Source organism: Platalea leucorodia (assembly GCF_965183815.1).
Source record: "Platalea leucorodia genome assembly, chromosome: 9".
Classification (NCBI taxonomy): Eukaryota; Metazoa; Chordata; class Aves; order Pelecaniformes; family Threskiornithidae; genus Platalea; species Platalea leucorodia.
Window position 1 is genome coordinate 44,765,294 of NC_138831.1, and position 25,678 is coordinate 44,790,971.

At 50.9% G+C, this 25,678-nt stretch overlaps 1 protein-coding gene across 2 annotated transcripts in view; it reads left to right on the top strand.

The window, feature by feature from the left end:
* Window positions 1-507: 507 nt before the first annotated feature.
* Window positions 508-25,678, top strand: part of ST8SIA2 (ST8 alpha-N-acetyl-neuraminide alpha-2,8-sialyltransferase 2) — a gene marked incomplete at both ends in the record, with an annotated part of 30,945 nt that continues 5,774 nt past the window's right edge. Inside the window, 5 exons of one of the 2 annotated variants that reach the window (XM_082322363.1) lie at window positions 508-605; window positions 15,725-15,787; window positions 17,764-17,892; window positions 18,426-18,683; window positions 21,010-21,303. In XM_082322363.1, the coding sequence (XP_082178489.1) occupies window positions 508-605; window positions 15,725-15,787; window positions 17,764-17,892; window positions 18,426-18,683; window positions 21,010-21,303 (842 nt within the window). The remainder of the gene's footprint in view (window positions 606-15,724; window positions 15,788-17,763; window positions 17,893-18,425; window positions 18,684-21,009; window positions 21,304-25,678) is intronic. The other variant, XM_082322364.1, reaches the window with a different exon arrangement.

A 25,678-nucleotide genomic window follows, 5' to 3' on the forward strand; every position in this document is an offset into this window, starting at 1 on the left:
AACCACCGCCATCGCAAGCAGTAGTTAGCTTTGTCTTATTTTATTACAGTTTTTGCCCTTTCGGGGAGAAGCCACCCGCCCGCGGGTACTGCCCCCCGCCAGGACCGGCCCCGCCGCACCGCGCCGCTGGGCGCAGGGGAGGGGACGCGACACGAAGCAGCCAAGCCCGGGGGCAGCGGGCACCTCCGCGGGCGGGGAGGCGGCGGTCCCCCGCTCCCCCCGCCCCGGGGCCGCGGGGCAGCCGCTCCCCGCCGCTCCCCGCCGCTCCCGGCCGCGGGGACCCGCCGCAAACTTTGGCGGCGGGGGGCGGCGGGGGCAGAGCCCGCCCCGTGCGCCCCCTCCCCGCGCCGGGCGGGGCGGGACGGGCGCTCCGCGGCTGCCGAGGGGCGGAGCGGCCCCGCCGGGCGGCGGCGGCGGCGCCGAGCCGGGACGCGGCGCCGGGCTCCGCACCCCGCGGAGCGGCGCGGAGCGGCCCAGCCCAGCCCAGCCCAGCCCAGCCCGGGAGCCATGCCGCTGCCGTGCCGGGGCTGGACGCTGGCGTTGCTCACGCTGCTCGTCGGTTTCCTCATCTTCGCCGATATCTCCGAGATCGAGGAGGAGAGCGGGTAAATACCCCCTTCCCCGCCGCGGAGGGGTGCGGAGGGGCGCGGAGGAGCGCGGAGGAGAGGGGTGCTGGAGGCGGAGGAGGCGGCGGCAGCGGCGGCCGCGGCGGCGGCGGTGGGGGGGCTCCCGGACAGTTTCTTTGTCTCCGGCGCTCCCGGTTTCTTGCCGTGCCGAAGTGGGAAGGGAGCTCGCTCCGCTCCCGCGCAGCGCCGCGGAGCCGGCGGCAGCCCCGGGCGGGACCGCCCCGCTGCCGGGCAGGACGGGGCGCGGCGGGGCACCGGGCCGGGGGCAGCCAGCCGGGCCGGGCAGGGCTGCGGGGGCTGGTACCGCTGCCGTCAGAGACGCTGAGGTACCGGTCCGGTAGGGATGCTGGAGCAGGTACCAGTCCCGTTAGAGGCATTGAGGTGCCGGTCGGGGTAGGGATGCTGGAGCGGGTACCAGTCTGATTAGAAATGTTGAAGCAGATACTGGAGAGAGGGGTTTGGGCACGGGCAGTGCTCAGGTGTTGGTGGACTGATGGAGCAGGTCCCTAAGCGGGATATTGGTGCAGGCAGTTTGCTGGCCAGGGATGGTGGAGCAAGTTGCAGCCCAGGGGGCTTGGGTGCCAGTGCTGGTCTGGATGGGCACGGCGGAGAGGGCTCCAGCCTGCGGGGATGACGGATAAGGGACCAGTGTGCAGGGTGCCGGAGCAAGGACCAGTCCACAGGGTGGGAGAGACTGAGAAGGAACCTGCTGGGTGGGAGCGATGGAGCAGGGTGGGAGAGCTCAACACACTCGCCTGTCCCCATGGGCAGTGTCAGGGGCTTCGTGATCACCCCTTCCCGGTTGCCTCCAGGGTGGGTGCTTACCGGCAGGTGCCCCGCATGGCAGGGGCTAAAGCAGCCCCTAAGTCTGAGGACAGGAGCGACACCCTGCCCACCCCATAAACCCCATCTCTGAGGGCTGCTTGGGAGCTCAGGGGGTGAGAGAAACAAATGCAGAGAGGAGGGTTTGCATTAACTTGGGGAACTCACTACAGCAGTGTGGGAAAACAAATCAAATAATTTAGTAATGTGGGGTGCGCTGACAGTGCCCAAATGGCACAAGGTCTGTCTGTTTGGGACCAGGCAGCATTGCTCACTGTCTTACATCAAAACAAATACCTCGCACTGGGGGCTGAAATCATAAATGAAATGCAGTGATGTTTGTCATTGTTTCATTGTTTATATTATATTGGGTGCCACAGGCAAGAAGTGCTTAAAGGTCAGTAGCCTTGTCCAGAAACATCTAGCACCGGACTGTAGGTTACCAGGCTCGATGAATTGTTGCTGTGCAATGAGCTAGCACTATCTATATAATAATAAAGGAAATGAAAAGCTTCTGAAGCATCCTCCCCATCAGACCGGCTGCTCTGATCCCCTTGTTTTCCTCCCATCTTCTTTTCCGGCTTCTGTTCTTTCTTCTCTCTCCTCGTCTATCTGCTAGATCTGTCCACTAGAACTTGCTGTGCCCTTATTGAAAATCTATTCTGTTTTGTTACTTACGTGTCCTGTTTTTCACCCTGGTTCATTAGGGATTCCCAGTGTTTGGGTTTTTTTTTTTCTCCTCTCTTTTCTGCACATTGTATGGAAATTGGATGTTTGCTGGCTGCTTATCTCCAAGCCCTGGCATCTGAGTTTGTTGCTGTAGTTCCTCCAAGGAAGTACTGCCAAGCAGTGCAGCAGCAGAGACGGCAACAGGGTCAGACGAGTTCTGTAGAAAGAGCAAGCAGCTTGTTTCATACAGCATTTCAGAAATAATAGTGCACAAGGTAACTAGCAAAGGAGAGGAGCAGCCTACACCCCAGGGAGCGAAGGGTGGGTCCTGCAATCTGGTGCCCTCTGATACGTGTTAGTCCCAGACTGTTTTTTCATAGGTAAGTTCCCACATCAGCTGTGCTTCGGATACAGGGATGCACAGAGCAAAGGTGTAACCCCGCTACATTAAGAAGTAATCACGAAGCAGGGCAAACTGACCCTTTCTCCTGCTTTGCCCTCTCCCATCCACTTCTTTTCCCCATTACATCTCCAAAGTGGTTCAGGTTTGATGAGCTCCTTCATCCCAAATGCAGCAAGGGGCCAAACACTGTTCATCTTACACCCTAGGCTCTTAGCACAGGAGCCTGGCACAAAGAGCACTTCATCCCCGTGTGCTGCCATGGTACCAGGGATGGTCAACACGATGCTCTGACCTGGCTGAAGTATGTTGCTGGGGAGGTGTGGAAGAGCTGAGTGCCTGATCTGCAGCAGTTCAGGGGATGATAAAGGGTTTTCAACTTTGAGGGCCACATGATAGCAGCATCTTTTGCAAACAGGTCCTTTAGGTAAAAGGGACCGTGTGACAGCAAAAGTGCACAACAGTGTAGAGAAAGAGACCCTTCCAAAGTTTTCCAGGAGCACTCTGTGTGTCCAGGAGGGAACATCTCCTCTCCATGAGAGGTTTAGGAGGTCCCAGATATTTGTGCAGCTCTTCCCCAGGTCAGGAATATTTAGCTAAGGGATCGTGTGGCTCAGCATCCTCCTCCACACCCCACAGACCACCTTCACTTTGGTCAGCGCAGCCCAAACATCAAGGAAAGCAAAGAGCCGGCCAGGCATCCCCTGGCAGGCTCGTGGCACCGAGGCGGGCTGGGAAATGCAGGCAGGTGCAACTCTTTTCTTCTTTTTCCTTGGCATCGAAACACTCTCTAATTATTGTGAGGAGCGAACAGCTTGCCCACTTTTACACATACCCTGCCCCCTGCCTGTGATTTGGATTGTCTTTGGAAGAATATGCCTCATACGGGTAGGAGCAGGGGGGAGCATATTTCTCTCACCTACAAATACTGAGAAATCGCAGAAAGAAGGAACAACGTGCTCATTAGGTACAAAGTAAGAGTATAATGTTACTGGCAAAAGGACAAAAAAAAAAATATCATGCTGTTTCCCCGGACAATAAGTTCCCAGCATCGCAGGTGAAGGGAGGTGGGAGCCGAGGGCGGCTGGAGCTGCTCTGCCTGCCGGGGGCTTCTGAGAAAGATGTTTGCTTCTTAAGCAGTCCTGTCTTGCACCTCCAGATATTCTTATACCACCTCCTGCAGACGGGAGATACTGAAACAAAGAGATGTCAGGGCAAGGATGAAAATTCAGCAGTTTCTTGCTCCCGATGCTGTGGTGCTCTTGTTAGCCTGTTTCTCTCTCCCTGCAGCCACCCCTGTGCGTGGGTTTTCATCCTGCTACATCCCTGACATTATATGTACATATCACCTGTACACGCATCGCTTGAACTGCGAGCTCGGCGGTGCTGCGGGATGTCAGCGGACGGGCAGGCACGCTCGTCCCGCTCGCCTTGGCTCGCTCCTCGCGTTCGCCGGCGTGTGCTGCCGTGGTGAAGTATTGCCGTTGCGAACAGTCTTGGCACTTTGTTTCCGAACAACCACCTGGTTCCAGGCTGCTGAACTTTTCCTGCAGCCCGGTGGCGCCTATGTTTCCCTCCATCACTCCTGCTCCGGCTCTTTGTTTCCCTGGAAGGAAACAAAAGACGCATTCACGTCTGTCTTGGGGAACACTAATGCAATCGCAGCCATTTCTTCATCCACCCCATGATAGGGGAGCGGGCCAGACCTCTCGCTGCGGAGGAAGACAAAGGACTCGGCGTCAAGTGGAATAATTATTGCCAGTGATGAGGAGGAAAATTCTGCTCCTTGGTGGCAGTTTAAAGGGACTCTTTGTTATTATGCGTCTGCTGTAGCAGTTCTGCAGGGGTCCGTCTGTGTCCTGATTGTCTGTAGAGGGAGCTGGTGACCCGCTGCCACCAGGTGACTTCTCAAATTAGCGTGTGAGCCATCTTAGGGAGCACTTGACACTTGGTAATGGGTTGGACTTAATATGAGTCAACCTGTTCTCTGCTAGTCCAGACCACATGCCTTTCCATCCTGATTACAAGAGGAATTATATTCTGCTCTTTTTAAGTGATGAATTGGAGTATCTAATATTGCTGGCCTGCCTGGAAGCTTGTCAGTAAATTGTCACTTTTTCCTCGTGCCCTTTTCTAACACCTGCCTTTCAAAGACTTGGGAATGCCACAAAGAGATTTGGAGTCCTTTATGGTGGCTGATGTGCTTGCTCTGAGTGGTCTGTAGTGCGCTGTAGTCGTAACGCTTCTTGTCAAGGTTGGTCCATGGAGTATAAATGTCCTGCTTAGGTCTTTTAGGCTGTGATTTACTGCGCCTGATCCAGAGTCAAAGACTTGCTCTCCACCAGAAAGGTTTGTTGAAAAAAGTGCTATATTCTACCAACATACACTTTCGTGCACTCACACAGCGAGTGCACACGAGCCAACAATTATCCAGGTTGGTCTGGAGGAATAATACCTCTCCGCAGGACAGAAGCCCACAGGCACCCTGTAACTATTCATGTCAGTGGAGCCAATGGAGAGACCTTTGTGCTCGTTGGGTATGGCAGGGCTCTAACAAAAGCCCCATGATGCATTGGGCTGGAAAATAAAAGCAATGTTGGAGCACTGATTTGAGTAAGAAAATACTTGGTGTAGGCTTTGATTGCAATTCTTCTGACGATAACTTGAGCTCAAGCAGCCAATTTCAGGTTGGCAGCAGAGCTCCCCTTCTTCCCTGCAAAGCACTCCTTCATCTCCTGCTGCCCTGCAGGGGCAGAGGTGGCTGCCACAAAGCCATATCCAAAACCCCTGTGCTCCTGCCTAGAGCAAGCTGAAGGAGATGAATCTCCATAGCTTGTTTCCTTGAGCTCTGAGGGAATGGCAGGAGCAGTGGTACCCGCAGGGAAGCGGTGTCTGGCAGGAGGGCTGGGAGCAGCAGGATGGAAAGCACTAGCAGACCCCCAGGCCATCCAGTGGAAAAAAAGAAAACCCAGTGCTGTGAACATAACCAGTCCCTCTAAGGGCTTTCCAGTACAGTTGGTGAAAAGTTACTCCTTGGTCCAGTCCTGATTGTCAGCAGCTTGCAAGACCCCCAAGGAGGGAATTTCTGAGCTTAGCAGTGAGGAGGGCAGTAGCTGTGGTAGGAGGATGGACTTCATCAGCCAGCACTTTTTTTAGTGCAGAGTTGCCAAAGCCATGGCCAGTCCCACCCCCAGAGCAATGCAGAGAGCAAAGCAGCTCTGACAAGTGCTCCAAGTTTCCCTTTTGCCCAGGTGTGCTTTCGGTTTCCCACCTCTAATGCCACAAATGCACTATTCCAGGCCGGAAAGCAAAGAAAACCTTTTTCTCCCTGCAGAGAACAAGGACTTGCAAATGTTGGTTCATTTAGCGAAGGCTTGTTGAGCAGCTAACGGTGAGGTTAAGTGATTCAGCCGTCAGCAGTACGCTGCCCGCTCCTCCGTGCTACTGCCGTACTCGTGGGCAGAGAGCGAAGCCCTGGGACCGCGGCCAGCAGTGACACAGCAGATCCTGCTGCCGCTGTGAGCCCTCCTGGCCTCTCCCGGACATGGAGAAAGGAATGAGGATTTTTTCTTGTATTCTCTGCAGCAACTGTGGTTATTCTGCTTGGGCATCTGTTCATCAGTGCCCACTTGCATGCCAGATGTGCTTTTGATCTTCCAGGAAAGCATTTAACAGGAGCTCCCTTATCTTTCCTTGGGCTTTCAGGCTACAGGTATTTTGTTTTTTCATTCCTGAGACCAGCGCTATTTAAATACATCTACAGGCACAATTGCTATAAAACCCAGTTGTTCCAAAGACAGGCTTCCTCTAATTGCCTCCATCATTTATTTTCCTTGGGCCTGGGTCATCCTCAGCAGCAAGAAATAAGCCCAAGCTACAATATTAGACAATAATTATTTTGCCATTTCTCTGGTTTCCATCCCCAGTTGCCTCTGGAAACAAGGGTGTTCCCTGACACGGTAATTTCACTGTGGGAGCAGAGTTTCAGGTGTCCAGCAAACACCATGGCAGAGCAGGCTGGTGTCAGCAGCTCCGCCCTTTGCAATGCAATAGAAAAAAGAAAAAAAGAAAAGAAAAAGAAAAAAAAAAGCATCTTTACAGCTCCTTTTTTTTTGTGTTCCCACTGTAAATCTAAACAACTTGTCTTGGCTCAGCAGGAGCCTTGATGGTGGTGGTGGCCTTGGGAGATGCATCCTCAGCAGCAGCAGCAGCGCTGGCTCCGATTGGGAAGCGAAAGGGCTGATGCAGGGAGATGGGCATGGTGCTGCCAAAACCCGCCAGGGTAGTGGCAATGGTGTGGGGTGAGAGAGCAGGCTGGGAGCAGGAAGGAAGATGAGCTGGGAGGGCAGCACATGGTAAAGGTGCTCGGTGTGTGGGTGGTGGGACCAAAAGGGTCCTCCTGAAGCAGTGAGTGATGCCGCAGCACAAATGCCATGTCCTGCTATCAGTTAACCCCATTAGGAGGAGTCCCTGCACCAGCCCAGGGACGATTGTCACCTTGGGGGTGACACTACAAGACAGAAATGCTGTCAGCTTTAGGGACGCTCCCCTTTGCCAGGCAGTCAGCATCTTCGTCGCCCTGATCCCGCTAACTCTGCTGGCCCCGCTGTTGACCCTTCTGAGGTTCCTTGTTTGCACAGTGTTTGATTCATCGAGCTGGCTGTTCGTGCACCGGGTCAACTCTTTCCAAATTTAAGCACTGGACTCTTTCTTATTGCTACTGCAAATAAAGTTCGTGTTATTGCATACAGAAATCCACTGGGAATATCACAAACACACACAAAAAAAAACCCAGGCTGGCCATCTGCATGCTGAGCACGACACCCCTCTGCATCCAGCGCTCTCCATGGGCAGGGCTGCTTTTAAAAGCACGTATTTTCACAGTCACGACACAGTTTTGAAGTGCTCTCTCAAGGCCTCCCCCAGTCAAACAGCATCGCAGTGGGCTCCAGGCATCACCCGTGCATCTGGCAGCTCTGAATCGAAGGATGGTTCTTCCACCATGACCCATCACCTTCCAGCCCAGGCTGTACCGGCATCCTCAGGAATATAACTCAGCTCTCAGCCAGCGGCTACAACAGCGGACATGTTTCCCCTGAGAAGGTTAAGCATCATCACAAGGCATCTCCAGCGCCTTTTCAGACACCCAGAAGCACACTCGACTGTCAACCAGCAGCTGCTCAGCTGGTAATTAAACTTCTCCTCCTTACTGCAACCTGGATTTCCACAGAGTAACTTTGTGAGCCAGGGGAGGAGAGAGGAGGCCAAGCTCTGAAACCACCTTTGGCTTTTCAATATTTGGCATCTGGACATTGTCATCTGGGGACTAAGTCCCTGCGAAGGTCCTGGGATGGCTCTGTTGCTGGTGAGTGCCTGTGATGGCGGGCAAATAGCTCAGGCAGTGGCTGGTTGCGGGGTGCAGCTCTCATCCAGGCATTCCCACTCCTCTTTGTGTAGGCACACGATGTTATTTTGAGGATGCTCATACAGAAGAACCACCCCAGGAGGATGTCACTGCCCAGGAGAGGTCCTCAGCATCCACGTCAACAGTGGAAGAAGAAACCACATGAGACCTCGAGAATTCCAAGGGGCTGCGCAGAGCAGTGGGACAAACAGGCAAGAGACGGGTGTGGGAGGATGAGCCCAAGGACCCACAGCCCTTCAGACGTGCTATCTTTTCATATTGCACCGTTCCCATTTCCCAAGGTACGTGGCATCCAAGACGCTGCAAGAGCCACTGGGATTTCTGCCTTTTGGGACACAAATGCTGAGGGTGACAGCATCTGCTGCAAGACTGATGCTCTGCTGTTTGCACTCCCTGATAACTCTGCTCAGTTGGCTGAAAAAATTATCTCAGGAAAAATGTATAGTGTAGACATGTTTTTTAAGCAGTGAGGCTTTTGTCTTAGCTCCTTTCTAGGTCTTTGCTGGGCTTTTGGGTTTTTTTCTTTCTCTCTTCCAGAAGGGGAAAGCTAAATAAATACACACCCCAATCCCAAGCCCCTCACTGCATCCCTTTTGCCTGCTTCAATGTCTTTTTCTTTGCTGGCTGTTTCATTAACACAGCCAAAGAAACTCAACAGATACCAGGAATAAAATTCTAATGGAAGACCTGAGATGAAGGAAGGAATAAGGTCCTGCCAGTACGCAGGATGGGAGAGGTAAAGTGTGTGACATTTGAGCCCGGCAAGCACATGAGTATTTTTGTCTTTAGAGCAGTGATAAAACAAGAACATCATGGGGTGATCAAGTCAGGCCCTGCTGACGCTATGGTGAATGCATGTGGATGTGAGACCTGACACTCTACAGGTGCAAGAGAGACTTTTCTGGCTCAGAGAAAGAGCATGCTGGCTTGGAGGCAGAGCCTCAAAGTCCCGGACTGTGGCTCCCTCGCAGGCAGCAGTAACCATCAGGCTGCTCCAAGCATCCTCCTGCCTCTTACAGGTCCTTCAGAGCAGGTAGCTCAAGGCAGAGACAGGGATTTGGTTGTGGTGCTGTGGTTACCCCAGCGCAGAGTGACCGCCAAGCAGCGTCCTGGTGGCAGGCTGCCGCGGGCATCCCTCCTGTTGCCTCGTGTCCTTTAGTTGTCAGAGCTGTGCCGTTCCTGCTGATTCTTCACTGGTTTTGTCACATAAGCGTTTCAGCCTAATTGGCTTATTCCCCATTAAGCAATAGGTGTCTGTTTTGCAAACTCGTGTGTCTTGATTCCTGCGTCCTCAGCATACGCTTGCAATGATTACGCACACTGATTTGCAGCCAGGCAGAAGTCTCGGGGCCAAACCCTGCTCTCATTTACACGGGTGTAATTGGCTGACAGGTAGGGATGCTGAGCGCCTCCGACCTTCCCATCCTGTTGTGGTCCCTGGGAAGGAGCTGGCAGGATGGGTGATGTGATGGAGGTGGGATTAGGCCATGGGAGGAAGTGACCAAATTAGCAAGGCTGGTTTGCATGAGGCTGACAGATCTGCATTTCCCATGGCGGGTCATAGCAAGTGCCGTGAGCAACAGCAAGGCTGCTGGCTGGTGCTTTTACACCGAGTCTCCTTGGCTTGCTGGAAGATGCTACACTGCCAGCCAGGCTGCACAAGCACTGCCCCTGCGGCTCATCTGCAGCGGGACCCCAGCGGGGCAAGGTGATTTTCCTGAAAGCCATTATATGGGCACACGCTCCCAAATGTGGTCTTATGTCTCGATAGAAAGAATGAAACTTGGAGTAGTAAAAATAGCACCCGATATTTAGGAAGTTTTTGACACTCAGGCTGCCAAGCTGTGACAATATGAACAAGTGAGATTTTAAACACATCAAAGTGCGATTTCAAACGTCTCATCAAGATATATTGCAGGATCTTTCATCCTAGCAGACAAATGCTTTAGAAATGTCTTCCAAATTAATCCCTACGGAAAGAACCTTGCTCACCAGGAGAGTGTGGGTATGCAGGGCTACTCAACGACCACCGTTTCTCTTAATCACAACCTCCTCCACACACCGGGATGAAAGCCTCGAAAGTGACTGGTGAAATGTCACGGGGAATGATCTGCAAGTGTCAGATGTCCTGGCTCCTCCTGGTGTGTTATGAAATGTGATGCAGGAAGGCGAGACAAGAACCGAGCCTGCAAGAGCTGCGTTTCTGGATGAGGAAGATAGGCATTAGGGAGGGTGCACAATGTTTTGTTCAAGAACCTGATCTCCAGGGACAAAAATGCATCTCAGATCCCATCGCTTCTCACCTGGCTTTGGCTTTTTTTTCTAATTTGCAAGTTGGTTTACGTGTGGGGCTAACCAGCAGTGAAGCCTTTCCTCTCCGTATTTTGTCTCTTCTGTGATAGCAGAGTGTTTTATGGATATGTGTGGGCTTTGACCACAGAAACCACTTGAGTGTCTAGTGAGAAGCCCACAAGGGGACTTGCTGATGAACGTAGCCGTCTCCCATCTTTTCAGCAAGACTCTGATGTGCAGATGGAGAGCCAGGATACGGTCCCTGGGTAATCCCAGTTTCCAGCCTCTGGGCTCGATTCCTGCTCAGTTTGGGCTCCTGGGACGCCTTTGCTTCTCTGTGGGACAGGCTGGACAAGCTGGCACTCGGAAACCAATTCTTACTCTTTCGTAGACAACTTGGAAATGTGGTAATTTTCCCCTAAAGCCCTGGAGTTGCGTTCGCTGCTCTGCTGGTCTCACCACAATCCCTGAATTTCAGGGAAGAGAAGGGAGGGTTGAAACCTGTATCCCGATCCACATTTCACAGCACTGGCCCGAGCGAATCCTGCCCATTCCTTGAGGACTTGGGGAGCACGTGGCTTAGCTTAATGACTGCACTGCTCTTAGTCAGCAAAATTAATTCACTTACTTAATAGGACAGTCAGTGCATCCAAGCCCATCTCTAACAAGGCAGCCTGCAGATGCCAGCTAGTCCCTGACGTTGCAAGGTCTGGCTTATGCCCGTAAATGCACACGGGATTATATATCACTGTGAGCGTCAGCAGGAGCAAGTCTATCAAGTTTGGGAGGAGGGGGGCTATCTATGTGTTTGTATTTCATTTTCCATGGCTGGGCAGCCTCTCCATTTCCCCAAAACTCTTAGTTACAGTGACTGGGTCCATCTGGCCACGAAGCAGCATCCTGCAGAGCATCTGTGAGCGTCCTGCTCTGTGTCCCCTCCCCACCCAGCTGCCTTGGGGACAGCCCGTGGGTTGGGAGGGCAGTGATTTTGGGAGGGTGGTCCCTGGCTGGGCCTGGCATCACACTTGTGTGCTCTTCAGATAGAAAACAACAATTCTGGTCTTGAGAAAAACAGCAGAGCAACCCTTGAAAAACAACGTAAATATAGCTGGTGATTTTTTTTTTTTTTAATAGATACGGCCTGCCTTACGGTTACGGCCTGCAGCCATTTCAGGAGACCAATGGCTACATGTGCTTTTCAGGCCAGTGAGACCTTTTCAGATCAATTCCTGTGGTCCTCTGAGTGGTGTGTCCTACCCTCTCACCCAGCAAGAGCTGTACTCACTTTCAGCAAGTAAAGAGCAGCATTTTCAAGAGGACAGGTCTGCTGTAAGCCCATAGTGCCTGCTCCTGTTCTGCTTGTGGAACTGTCATTTTTGGTGTTAAGGGCCAAGCCACTTCACCCCCACTTTGCCAGCCATAAAACAAGGATCATAAAATGCACCTAACACAAAAGCAGGTTGTGAAAACTTAATTAGTAGGTGTTAATCATTTGAGTTCCTCAGATAAAAATTGTGGCAGTCTGAACTCTCTTTCTGAGGAATTCACATGAATAAATTCTGTTTAACAATCCCCCAAGGGGCTACAGAGATGTTATTATCTCTCTTTTATGTGGAGGGAGAAGAGGAGGACTTGGGTTGCCTGAGGTCAGGAAGAAGCAGAGGTTTTGTTCCACTGGGAATGGGCTCCAGAAATGTGGCTAAATGGGTGACTGAGTACAGCTGAAATTTCTGGCTGGTTCATGCTTCTCGTAGACACTTCCCATGTGTATTCTCTGCTGCAGAGGCTGGGAGGAATCAGGAATTGGAGGTGAGCATCGTAAAATATCCATGGAAAACACATTTTTGAATTTGTAAGCCTGAGAATATGGATGCGTAAAGCCTGCTCTTAGAAATCCGCTCACCCAAAGAGGCTGTGTGACCTACTTGTTCAGTCAAAGCAGCTTTGATTTCATGTATCGAAATTGCTCGAAGCAAGACCGAACCGTACCTAGCAACAATTAAGAGAATCATTTCAGAAGTGGGAAATGATAAAAAGGGAAGCAAAAACCCTAAACAGCCCATTCATAGTGGGTGAAAGAAAAGTCTTCGCATACCTGATTTGTCAGAAATTATTCATCTGAGAAAATTTGGACCTGAACCATAAGACAATTTTTCTTCCTTATCCTCTGATATATGAATCAGTGTCACTTTACATCTGAGCACAGAATGTTTTGACCTATATAATATCTTAGACAGTGGAAATTCAGCTTGAAAATCTCAAAGCAAAAATGAGAAAGGATGGCATAAGCCCGTAATATGGCATTAGCACATATAGATGTGACTTATCACTGGAAAACATCCCAACAGAAGTCAAAAGAAGAGCGTTTTGTAAATAATAGGATTAGGAAGCAGGTTGATACTTTGTGGAGCTGGCTATACAATCAAACTGATAACAACTAGATTAATAAGGCAATTCAATCTAAACACAGTGTAGCACTAGAAAGCTTTTCAAAATCAATGCCTATCTGTGCAATTTTAATCGAGGTTGGTCTTTGCCTTTTGAAGCCAGGAGGTTTGAAACTCCAGGTCAGCAAGGTATAATAAAATGGGCTGACTTTTTTTTTTTCTTTTTTTTTTTTTAACATGTGCCTCTTAATTAGTGCCTTCCATTTCTTAATGTTTTCTTCTTCCCAGGTGGGGGAAGTGAAGCAGTACGGTGATATTGGCTTGCCTGTGTTGGTAATGAAGTATGGCAGACCTTGGAAAATACCATGCTTGGCTAAACTATGGGTGTTTTGAGCAGCTGGTTTGCCTGGCTGGTACCCACGGGTGGGCTGAGCTGAGCAGGGTGGCTGGACAGGGCAGTACACCCCACGGTGCCATATTCACAGCGCACATTGTCTTTGACTGTACAAAGGGAGATTATAGGAAAGGTGTCCAGAAGTTGCAGTGTAGGACACAAAGGGCCAAAAGGCCAATGGTTTTGTAGTTGCAGGAGCATTTGGGGATTCACTAAACCAGCTGAGACCTTCAGCCAAGTATCACGTCCCAGCTTTAGGCAACCTTCGTGGCTCAGAGAGAGAAACCAAGCCTGGTACAGAGAGCAGTGTCTCTGCCAGCATCTCAGGCGTCCACCAAGAGCATCCTGGATACTGCTGGGACGGATGCTGCCCTGCAGCAGTGGCTGTGGCCAGCAAAGCCCAGTGCCGTGGAGCAAGTCACGGGAAGATGGCTAGCAGAGCCCTGCTCTCTCCTCCACCGATGAGCCACCCCCTCCATGCTCATATATGACAGCAGAACACTTCGTGCTCTGTTTGCATTACAATATTTTGAAAAGTTTTGCTTTTCAAAGTGTGTGCAGGGGAAAGAGTAACCCCTGAAACAACCCTTGAGGGGCTGCTCAGCAGGGGCTCCAGGCAGCTGATCTCCTTCCCTACCACCTCTGCACGCAGCGAGCTAGGAGATGTGCTTACAACTCGTCTTCCTCAGGTCCAGCACCTCCAGGCCTGATGCCTGCCTTAATTTCAGGAGGAGACATGCACAGACCTGTCGCTGGGCGCATGTAAAGCTAGATTGGATAAATGCATTTGAATAATATGTTGTGATGCTTCGAATCAGCCCTACTGTAGATGCAAAGCATGGATGAGGTAGGAGCTAACAGGTCTTCTCCACTTCCTAATTTCTGGGATGTTGTTTTCCTTTCACAGAGATTGTGAACCAGCACTTATTCAAGGAGCAGCATTTCTTTTTCTAAGCCCTTAATCCAGTCCCTATCTGTCTCACAGCAAGTGTGAAGGAGTGTGAATCCCATTTGGAAGGCTCCTTCAGAGGAGACGTCTCTGAAAGGATGCATGGTTTGCACACTAATCCAGTCTGCTCCCACACCCTGCGGTGAACCCCATTACAGTGGAGGCTTGTTAAATGCCAGTAGACTCTAGGAATAAGCTAGACCTGCTGTTCCCTTGATGCACCAAAAAATGAAACAGCTCACTGACTCTCGGGTTTGTCAAAGGAAAGAGGAGAGTGTCGGGGCAAGAATCACTCTGACTTGGCTGTAGATGGTCTCCAGCAGGAGGGAGGAAAGGGACAACCGTTACGGCATTTCCAAGGGCTTGATGTTATGCAGTGCTGAGGGCTGTGCTCAGCCTAACAAAGGCATTTACATCATATCACGCAAGTCTGAAAAACTTTTTTGATGGCACCAAATGTTCACACACTCTATTTCTTTTTCATTTGTGTCTAATGCATTTGGGATTTTTTCAGGACTGGTAGAAATACATGCTCCTGAGATACATTTTCATTAAGGTATATATTTCCAGGTAACAATATTTCTGCTGGAAGAGGAATTGGCTCTCTTTATGAGTGCGTTCATTTGGATATCTGTGCAATGGAAACAGTAAAACAGAGCAATGAGCATGTGGCAGTTAAAATGTGTCTGACTAGGAGCCCAGCTCCCACTGAGCATCACAAAGTAGGCGACTGGTTCTTCGTGAGCCCTTTGAAAATAGCAAGCTAAAGCAAGAAGGGGCTCTGCAGCCAACTAGATGCAGACCAATACTTGTATGTATTTATTTTTAACTGAGGATTGAGAGGTTGTATGATGAGTGGCATTTGTTTCTGAAGGGGCTTGGCCCCACCTATTCTTCATTATAGCATTAGTCTAGCACCTGGTGCTGGAAACTTTGGCTCTCCATTCCCACAGGTCTTGCTCAGGCAGGTCTGGCACCCATCCTTATGCAGCTCTGTCAGGCCATGGGAGTGACAAGGCTGTCACTTGAGGTCTCAGCTCCAGCATGCAAGTGACTGCGCTGAGTTGGCCTCATAGCTTCAGCCAGGTTACACCAAACGTGGGGACAAGGGGCTTCAGGGTGCTCATGGGATCAGAGAGGGCTGGAACAGGGCGCCAGATCTGGCCTGGGTCAGTGGGAGAAGGGAGCACTGTGAGGACGAGGTCTCCACAAGTCACCCAGGAGGCTGGTGGCTCGGTCTGGATGAAATAGAGATGTTGGGTGGTCTCAACTGAAAGCCCAAGATGAAGACAGTGGTGGGAATCCTGTCCAGATCACTCAGCTCGGTCCCCACTTGAGAAGGACACGGGAGGTCCCTTGGCAACCTGGAGATGGAGGAGACCTTCTCTACACACTGCTAACACCTGACTCATAAAAAAAAGTAGAGATGTATTTAATGCAACCTGTAGGCTGCATGCTGCTTTGATGACAAGAGACCAGATGTCTTTGATGGCTGGTTAGATCGCGCAGGTATTATTAATTGGGTTGGTTAGGAGCTTTTTTGCCAGAATGATTTTACGGTCGTTGTAGGGCAGCAATGACGATGGATGTGAAAAGCCCTTCACAGGCATCAGGACGTCTCCCTTCTGGATGGGGCGGGATGCGAACAGTGCAGCAGCATCTCCTGAACAAGCCCTTCAGAGCAGGATCTCTTGACTGTTGAACAATGCTTGGCAAAGAGGAGCCAGGTTTATAAATAATGCATTTCCTTTGTCTTGCAGGAGTTCTGGAGGCAGAGGTACAATCAGATCAGCTGTGAACAGCTTACATAGCAAATCTAATAGGTTTGTAAATTAGATTTTGTGTTCATTTGTTTTTGCTGTAAGGCAGCTATTAATCTGCTTCTCCTCTTCACTGGATAGTGCTGTTCTTATTTAGCAAATGTATCTGTTTCTTTTCACTTCTGCTTTGCATTTTCTTAATCGTTTCTCCCCCTCCTTCCCCCAGCTCAGTGCAATAATCATTTGCAAATAACCAAGGATCTGCAAGTTGCGGTGATTGAGAGAATGAGAAAGAGAGAGTTACTTATTGTGAAAATAAGTCAGTGATAGAGTTGCCATTTTCGTAGTTTTACTATGTGCTATTAGAAGAACGATCACTGTCTTTGACATCAGAACTTCATTCGGTTTTATCTTAATGCACTTCAGTAACATTGCTCCATTGCAGAGTCATTTCATGGCATCTCAGCTTCATTCAGTGTCTGTCTGTGTTATTTTTACAATAATTTCATGTCAGCCGAGCATTACCAATTGACATGGTTGCAAAGCTTCTTGACACCACGCGAGAAAGGAAGGGTGATGTCATTCTGTGATGATGTCATCACAAATGATCAAAACACAGAAAATGGACAAAACCAAAAAAAATCGTAGTTATTCTCAAGATTTTTTTACCCTATTCCCTTTATGATTTTTGACACCTTATAAGTAAGCTTTGCAAGACACAAGGTGATATGGCAAAATGCAAGATGCAAACAAATCCAACAGCCTCGACTGGCAGCCTCTAGAAAGGTACTGTACAAACACACATAAGGACCCTGGCAGCCAGCATTTATACACACATTTCCTCACCTTTCTGAAGCATTACACAGTGTGAGCCACAGTGTGTCCTTGGGAGCTCCTTCCCTGGGCTGGAGATGTGCTCCCGGGATCTGTATGTTTTCCATGAACTTGGGCCGCCAGCTCTGCCCCAGCTCTCACTCTTCTCCCTCCTTGGCATTTACACACTTTTTATAAATGTATTTATTTACAAACCATTTCTCAGCTGGAAAAAGCCCTTTGCACTGGAGAGGGAGATTCCCTTCAGCTGATAGCAAGTGCTTTGGCTGTGTATTTTTCAGAGCGCTCTGAAGTGTGAAGGTTTTTTCGGGGCTGCAGACACATGCGCAGCTTCTTGATGAGATGCTTGGGTATTCTCTTTGGAGGGCATCTGGCTGGAATCAAATATTCAGAGGCTCCCTTAATTCATGCCATTTCATGTAAATGGCACTGGAGTGCTGGGGCTGATTTGCTTCTTAGAACAGGGAATAAAAGCTGGGGTCTCCCAGTGATCATCTCTAAACCGCAGCATCAGGCTGTTGCCCTGCTCATTTCTGGGTCTGGAGCAGGCAATACGGATGCTGAAATCCTCGTGCTCTCTTCTAACGAGGGGAAAAGTTATCAGTGAGCCAGCATGCCCCTGTTCGGTACGGGCTGCTCGTCGTCCGAGCTCACAAGCAGCGCCCAGAAGCTCAGCTAAATTAATTTCTCCTTTGGGTGCTGTGAAGGTTGCACTTCTCTGACGAGGATTTTAACCCGCTGCAGGAGCTGAGCTGGCTCCACATTGGGGTGCTCACGTGCGACCATGAGGCAGCAGGTCAGCAACCTTGGCTGCCCATGTAGGAAATGTCTCAGTGAATTTGGGGGGCTCTGGGGTGTCTTGTCTGTGAGTGTGCATCTGCCAGCCTGTCTTTGCAGAGCCTGCTTGTGTTTTTGTGTGCATGCATTTCAACAGCTAGATGTGTAAGACTGTTTTCTGTAGAGCTGTGCCTGGCTGTAAGTCTGTGTTTGTGTACGCAAGCAGGTATTTAAGGATTTGTGTCTGTCTGCTTGAATGTAGCAGGATACAAACAGGCTTTCAGTTCTTGTTTAGCTAATAACTACAATTTTGCTTTTCTGATGAAGTTTGAATTCCAGCAGCCAGAGCCAAAGACAATGATTAGAAGTGCTATTGGGATGCTAACGGATCCTGTCTCTCTCCCTCTCCCTGTCTTTCTTTTCTCTAGAGCTGAAGTAGTAATAAATGATTCTTCATCTCCAGCTGTTGTTGACAGAAGTAATGAAAGCATTAAGCACAACATTAAACCAGCCTCATCCAAATGGAGACACAACCAGACACTCTCTTTGAAGATCAGGTACTGGTAATTACCTATAGGACAAGAGACAGATTTGGTCCTCTCCAGTGCAAGCTGGCAAATTGCCTCTGTATATCATCTAAAGAAGTCGAGGAAGAAATAAAAGACTTATCTCCTGCTGAGCTAGGCTTCATATCTGTAAGCGATCGTTTGGAAATGAATTCCTGGCTGAACCAGCTGGCCTTGCAACGACGAAACAAGGAGCGCTTGAGCCCCCATTTTCCAGGCCAAGTGGAATTAGTGTGCACTGGTGGTGGGTCGTGGGGGGGGGAAGGAGACCCTCTCCCTGAGTCAAATGCAGGGAACCCCACTAATGGTGGGCTGGCTGTGCTGGCCTGCCCCAGGAGGGGATGGGTGGAGAAGGAGCAGGTGTTAAGATGGAGATATCTGTTTGAAAGCTGTTCCTGGAGAGCATCAGTTGGCTGGGACTGGCCACGGAGCGAGGGCAGGCAGGAGGCAAAAGTGCATCTTATGTATGACCCAAATTATCTGTGTACCTCACCTGATGGGGCTGTTTTCTTCCCTGTCCTCAGGAAACAGATCCTGAAGTTCCTGGATGCGGAGAAGGACATTTCGGTGCTGAAGGGGACGCTGAAGCCGGGGGACGTCATCCACTATGTCTTTGACAGGGATAGCACCATGAATGTCTCGCAGAACCTGTACGAGCTGCTGCCCCGCACCTCGCCCCTCAAGGGCAAGCAGTTCCCCACCTGCGCCATCGTGGGCAACTCGGGCGTCCTGCTCAGCAGCGGCTGCGGCCCCGAGATCGACGCACACAGCTTCGTGATAAGGTAGGGGCACACGCCCTGCCGCACAGTGGGGCTGGGGAAGTTTGAGAAGGGTTCGGAGAGGTGGAAAGGGGCTGGAGTCCCAATCGACGTGGTGCAGCGCAGCCTTGCAGCCCTGTGTGCGTGTATAGAGTTCACCGATGCAAACGTCCTGCTGCGAACTCTTCTGCCAACCACCATCTGCTCCCCCACTGTCCTTGCAGATGCACCCCGTGTGTTCTCACGGTGCACCGTTAACCTGCCAGGGCACCGCTAACCCCCAGCACCTCCAGACCCAAGCACTCACTCGTCTTTTCCCACATACATACCCCCTTGCAAATAAACCCTGTCCTGGACTCTCCCATGGACACAAGCATGATCCTTCCCCAAGTCACTTCTGCCCTCAAGCACCGGGTGCACCACGCGGTGGCCGGGCACCACGTTTGTTCACGCCCGGGTCTGACGTTCCCCTGTGATCACTCCACCCCCAGCACCGATGTCCCCGCAGACACACTGCCTCATGGACCTGCAGCAGCAGATCCTGACCCCCACTGGGGCACACACCGAATTTGCTACAGAAGATGCTTGGAGTGGAGAGGAGGAGCACGCCTGCCCTGCCATCCCCGACACCCATGTAGATCTGTTAGCTGAGGGGTTGTAGGAGTCCGCTGATGATTTATGTATGTGCAGACATTTGCTTTCTGGTGAGTCTATTATGAAGACAGCCCAATCCATCAGCGGCTCACAGAGGCGCTCCCCGGCGTGACGTGGGAGCGAGGATAATGTCACCTCTGCCCCCCGCTCAAGCCCAGCTGCTCCAGCCTGCCTGGCTGCTAGCAGCTCCGTCCTGTCCGCGGGGGACGGGGCGTTATCGTTTGCATCCTTAAGTGTAACCAGAGCGATCAAAAGGAAAAATTGCTTATTGCAGTTGTGGCAAAGTTTAGGGAGGGACTTTCATGTCAGACAGCAAAGTTGCAGGAGAAAAGCTTTTTGGGTGTCAGGACTGGGATTTTGAGCAACTTCTCCCCAGCCATGTATGCTGGTGCAGGTCTGGCGTGGACCTGCTCTTCTCACTGTAGGTTATCTGAGCCACCACGTGAACCTGCATCTTCCTGAGGAAGGCTTGCTCCATCCAGGCAGCCTTTTCAGTGGGGTTGGCCGTGACCAGTGATGGGCTCTGTGTCCAGGATACAGCTTCACTCTTCAGATCAAATGTTTATTTTCAGTGATTTTACTCCTGCGATGAGTGGATCAGAAGGGCCCCGCGTGCCAGTAGCTGGATTTTCTTTACACCATTCCTTTAGTTTCCCCATCTGTAAAGTAGGGAAAACAGCAGTAATGCTGATTATCGAGGCAGATGGTTAAGGATGCAATTCCTGCTCGTTAAGTACTGTGACTTCGCTGTAAAACGCCGCAGGAGAGCATGCAGTGTGCGAATGCACGGGTGCCCTCTGGTTTTCACCACGCCAGGGGAGCATCTCTCTGCATCCCCCCATCAGCTGGTCCCCGGTGCCATTTACCCAGTACCACGTGCATGGCATGGCCGCGGCTTAACAGCCACGGATCCCCTCTCGAAGAGCTGTAGGAAACCTCCATATAACGAGGGTGATTTGTTGGCAGTTTATCCCGCAGCCCCTCAGCCCTGTCGTGACACAGGAGCTCGTGGCACGGGAGCTCCTGGGGGAGCGTGTGTGCCCATATCCGCGTGCACAGCCTGAGAGGAGGCACCAATTAATACTACAGAAAGAGGTGGTTTTTGAAGGTCACAGCCTCCAGACAGCCAAACCCTGTGGAGACCATGTCCTGGCATCCACCTCCCACTGGTGTCATTATTGCCACTGTTGCCACCGGGTCTGCTGTTAGCAGAGACTCACCAGAAGGAGAAAAGGGACTTGGGATAATATTACCACAGCAGGACTAGAATTAAGAGTCGAGTGCTTTCCTTGCGTGGGAAAGGCCGTTTCATTTCAAATCTGCCGTGGCAGCAAAGATGGGAGGTTTGTTGCTAAGTGTTATTTTTGAACCGCACCAGAAGAGATACCGATCCATACAAACCCACCCACCAGACACCAAAGTTATGTCTGTTATTAGCATTGCCCTAGAGAAATATGTGCACACATGCCAGCATGTTGAGGAATGATGACCTGATATTAAGATAGCTCATCATTACCAGGTCAGAGCCTCTCTAATTTATTGCAGATACTCATTCTCCCTCCTTCTCCTCCCAAAAGCGAGGGCGAAGGGGCACATCTGTCACTGGCCCTGGCTTTTGGCATCAAACGCCCCTCACATTTGTCACTGCCCTCTCTCACGTCCATTGTAAAGGGCTGTTCAGTGTTTTCCATCGCAGGTGCAATCTGGCCCCTGTCCAAGAGTACTCACAGGACGTGGGCATGAAGACGGACCTGGTGACTATGAACCCCTCGGTCATCCAGCGGGCCTTCGAGGACCTGGTGAATGAGACTTGGAGGGAGAAGCTGCTGCAACGCCTCCACAGCCTCAATGGCAGCATCCTCTGGATCCCGGCGTTCATGGCCAAGGGGGGAAAGGAGCGAGTGGAGTGGGTGAATGAGCTCATCCTGAAGCATCACATCAACGTCAGGACTGCCTACCCCTCGCTGCGCCTGCTGCACGCTGTCCGAGGGTGAGAGCGTCTCTGGTGTGCTTGGAGCCAGGATTTCATGAGCTTCCTGAGGTGGAGAGAGATCGATGGGTTTGTGCTGGAGGCAAACGGCACGAGCTGTTTCTTTCTGCAGACTGTGAGGTGGACTCCATGGGCAGTGGCTGGTCCCTAGATGAGAATTGGAGACCACCTTGCTAGCAGGGACTCCCTGCTCTGCTCTTTGAGCGTGAGGTCTTTTAGCCATGCAATATAGTGAGCCTAGGTCTTCCAGCACTTTGCTGGCTCTAAGCCTGGGTGTCACCATGATAACTCCCCAGCCTATAGTCAGGGATCTCCTTGGAGAAATGTGTGTGCATCATGGTTTACTGAGCTAGTGGCAAGGTCTGTCAGCTTGTGCTTGAGTGACACGTGCAAATCTCACACATCTCTTCAGGTCAGGGAGTTCATGGCAGCCTGGACGGGCTCAGTGGTGGCAGAGGACCAAGGTTGTTCATGAGTAGCCTCGATACTCCTGTAATGGCACTAACTGCACGGCTCATCTTAAATAACCAGCTGAGGGAAAAGACTGACATGGTCTGGTCCTGCTGGTCAGATAAATAGGGCAGGGTGGTGGTGAATGGATTTATTGGGAGGGAGGGAAGGGGTCTTTTTACTCCCTTATTGCAACTTCAGGCATGTGAGAGACACGGGTGTGGTGGGGATGGGGAGGTTATAAAAGAAAGAGAGCTCCAGGGGTGAGACTTCCATGTTAATAGGTTGGGGATGGGGCAGGCTCTTGCTTTATTTCTCTGGAGAGAGTCATGATTCATTAGGCATGTAGGGAGTCTAGGCAGGTGGTGGCTTATGCTGGAGATGGCTTCGTGGCAGTAGGTGTCCTCTCCGATCCTGACTAGACTCTGTTGATCTCCTGGGATGGGAATTCACTCAGGTAGCTGGTGCTCCCACCTCTAAGCCTCAACAGTAATGTTTCTTGATCGCTTTGAGCACTTCTTCCCCGCCACACCTCTGAGCCTGAGCTCTTCTAGTCAGTTGGTCCATGCTGGGTGTTGCTCTGTCCCAGCTCGGGTTGCGTGTCAGTGCGGGGGGTGGGCACGGGACAGATTTTGGGGTCATTCCCCACATTTTCCTAAGGGGATGCTCCAGGGAGAGGGGTGTGAAGGGCAGCTCCGCAGGCAGGCTGGGAGGAGTGGAGGCTCTGGCGCCGCTGTGCGTTGCGGGCAGCGATAATGGGCAAGGAGAACCATGTCTGCCCTGCCCCAAGTGGCTGTGTTTGAGGCTTCTCTGGGCCAGAGAGGCGTCTTACAGAAAAAGCTGACTTTGAGGTAAAGAAAGGAAGGAAACGATACCACAACTCGCAGAAAGAGAGGGGGGGAGAAAAAAAAAACCCACAACCCAAATGCTGAGCTATTTCTAGCTGTAATTGACTTACTTTCATCTGTCAAAATAGAATTAAGCTCCTGTAATAAGCCCTTTAAATCAACAGGCTGCTAATCCTGTGCTGGCAACCATTCCCAGTGCCAGAAACTTCCTGTAGGAAGCTTTGCAGAGGGATTGGCAAGGGCTGGGCATCACTTTCCCACGGGAGAGGAGGAGGATGCCTTGATAAGCTGTGCTGCTGAGCTTATCTTCCAACTCACAGCACCTTCCTGGCCCTCCTGTGCTGCAGCCCTGCGGTCCAGCCGAGCTGGCTGGCATTCTGATTGCACAGAGCAGTGCTGGAGCCACCACCGGTGGCTGGCAGGTCCTGCCTGGCTGGAGGGGATGCAGGGTTTTTGGGACAAGCCCAAGGGTTCAGCGCTGTCTCTCAGCGCATGGAGTGATGCACCCCTCTCTCCCATGGCTTGAAGCAGTGTCTTTCTTTTGCACGTGTTAGTGGCTTGTGGGTTTTAATGGGGTCCTGTGCAAGGAACATGTGTTCAGGCTTCTGAAAACCTACTGGGGCTCAGAGGGATGCAACCAGTCAGACCAGCAAGCGAGTGAAGTGGCCACTGTTGGTGGGTGTCTGGGATGGATATAGTACCAGCACATGGTCGGGCACTAACTGATGCTGATGATGCTCTAAGTACCTGGTCTGAGCTACAGCCGAGACCTCGATCCTGTCCTTTCGGCTGGTCACCGTGCTGTGGGGCAATAGGGAAAGGTGGGTCGTGGCTGCACTGAGGCAGCACTAATTCAGTTATAACCACAGAAGCCAGTGCTAATCCTTGTCAGGGGTTGCCCTCTAAGCCAAGGGCGCTGCTGCCTGACCTGCCCTCCTGCTCTCACGCTTATCAGAAGGAAAACAAGGAAGCCTACTAATTAACGATTAATATAATTAAAACTGCAGTCCCCTCAGAAAGCCAGAACTGATGGGAGCACTTCAACACCTACCCAGTGTGTTGTGGCCTGGCCAAAGAGCCGTGCAGAGGGACCGCCCAGGGCTGGGGGCAAAGGGCTGTGCTGTTCTGGGGGAAGGCTAGAGTCAATGTTAACCCTCTCCTTGGTGCAGCCTCCTCAGGTTTGGACTTGGATGGATTTAAGAGAGATTCAGGCAGTATTGAATGAACTGGCCACAGCTGAGGGAGGGGGGTGTGCTGACGCTCTTGGTGCTATAGGAAGTCTCTCGGGTACCTATAGGGCTGTCTTGACCATCTGCTCAGGGTAATTGATAGATGTAGTTTGGGATAAAGAAGGAGTCTTTCCTCAGGTCAAACTGACCAGAATCACTAGGACCTTACTTGCTGATCTCCTGTGATACTATCTAATCCCTACGATCATCCTATATTTTTGCTTATGAGCTCCTTGCTGTTACAGGGATATGGTCTCCAATGACTCCCTCTGCCTCTCCAGCTCTCTCTGCGGAACATGCCGGTTCGCAGCATTACACTTTCCTTTGACAGATCCGAGATTTGTGAAATGAATACATTTTGTGGCATGTAGCATGCAGCAGAGAATCAATAATCCACAAAGCCCCACAGAACATCCCTCTGTGCTGCGGTGGGCTGCCATTGTGGAGATGTCCCGTCTTCTCCTTTGCTGGATAAAGTTACCCTTTATAATCTATCCTAAGTTGATTTGGAAATCACAAAGAAATGGGGGAAGTCTTTCACCCAAGACACTCTTTTATATATTTTATTTTTTCCAAGGAATAGCACTTTCTACAAAGGCTAACATCTCAGCCAACTTCAGTTTGGCTACAAAAGCTTTGCCTTTTCTCTTCTTCTTTCACTACCAGCGTAATACCTTTGTGAGTTCTTGACTCCTCCTTGAACCGCAGTATTTATTGTCCTGCTCTGCTTTCCCCCAGACTAGAATGCATTTCAGTGGCAATTGAGCATTTTTTCCTACAATTTTCAGTGCATTTGGGGCATTTGTAGAGTGTGCGTTCCTGTGATAAGTAAAAAGCATTTGGTTTTGTTGTCCTTAACAGCATCATTTGAGACATCACCTTCCTAGCTGTGAGGGTGCCTTAAATGTTTGCTGATAGCTTTCTGAGTTGATGATTCTGGATAATCTGTGCACTAGGATGGAGGCTCTTCGTACACAGTTAAACTCACCACCTTCATGCCAAGAGGGGAGAGAGGCATCGGCATTTCGATGGAGGAGCTCAGAAGGAAGCCAAGTCACGACCTAAGGCTGAGGAGGAAAGCTGTGCCATGGCAGGGGGCCAGCTCGCGGCGACGGGGATGGTGCCATGCATTTTGGGGGTGCGTGACTCACTTCAGAGTGATTCTGTAAAATGTCTCCTGAGCAATTCATCTGGCAAGTGCAGTGCTCGTCTCCTGGCTGGGAAGCAAGCAAGCCCCTTATAAGTCATCTGTTAGTGTCTCCAAAAAGCCTTGTAATCCCTATTGCCAAGCAGCTTTTGTCAGAGAAATAACATGAAATGCAGGAAGCAAGGGAAAATAATTGTGTCTGGAGGTTTGACTATCACTCCTTGCAGAGAAGTCATGGACATGTTTCAGTTTGCCTTGTATAATCTAGTCTAGCATTTCTCACTGTGTCCATCACAAGGGTCTCTTGGCAGTAACCAGTTCTAATCCCATAAGATTCTGTTAAGAGCTTCTAGAAAGAAAAAAATATTAAAAAATCAATAAATCTTCCAGCTCCTTGGCTAAGTCTCCTGTTAGGGTTAACATCCAAATAGCTATGACAGTTCGCGTGTGCTCTTCACCACAGTGATCGCCTTCCTCAGGATCGGTAGCTTGCATAGTGCAATTCTGCCACGTATCCTCAGAAGTACCACCTGGTGGGATTCAGCTTCGTCTCAGATGTCTCTCTGGGTTGTCATACCCAAACAATATCTAAGCCTTTGCTGATTTTTCAGGGCAATGCTGCTCAGATGCTGCCTTTCCCATCTCTGAGCCATGGTGGAAACCCTCCCCTGGTCCCTCCTCACCTGGCGTCCTGATTATGC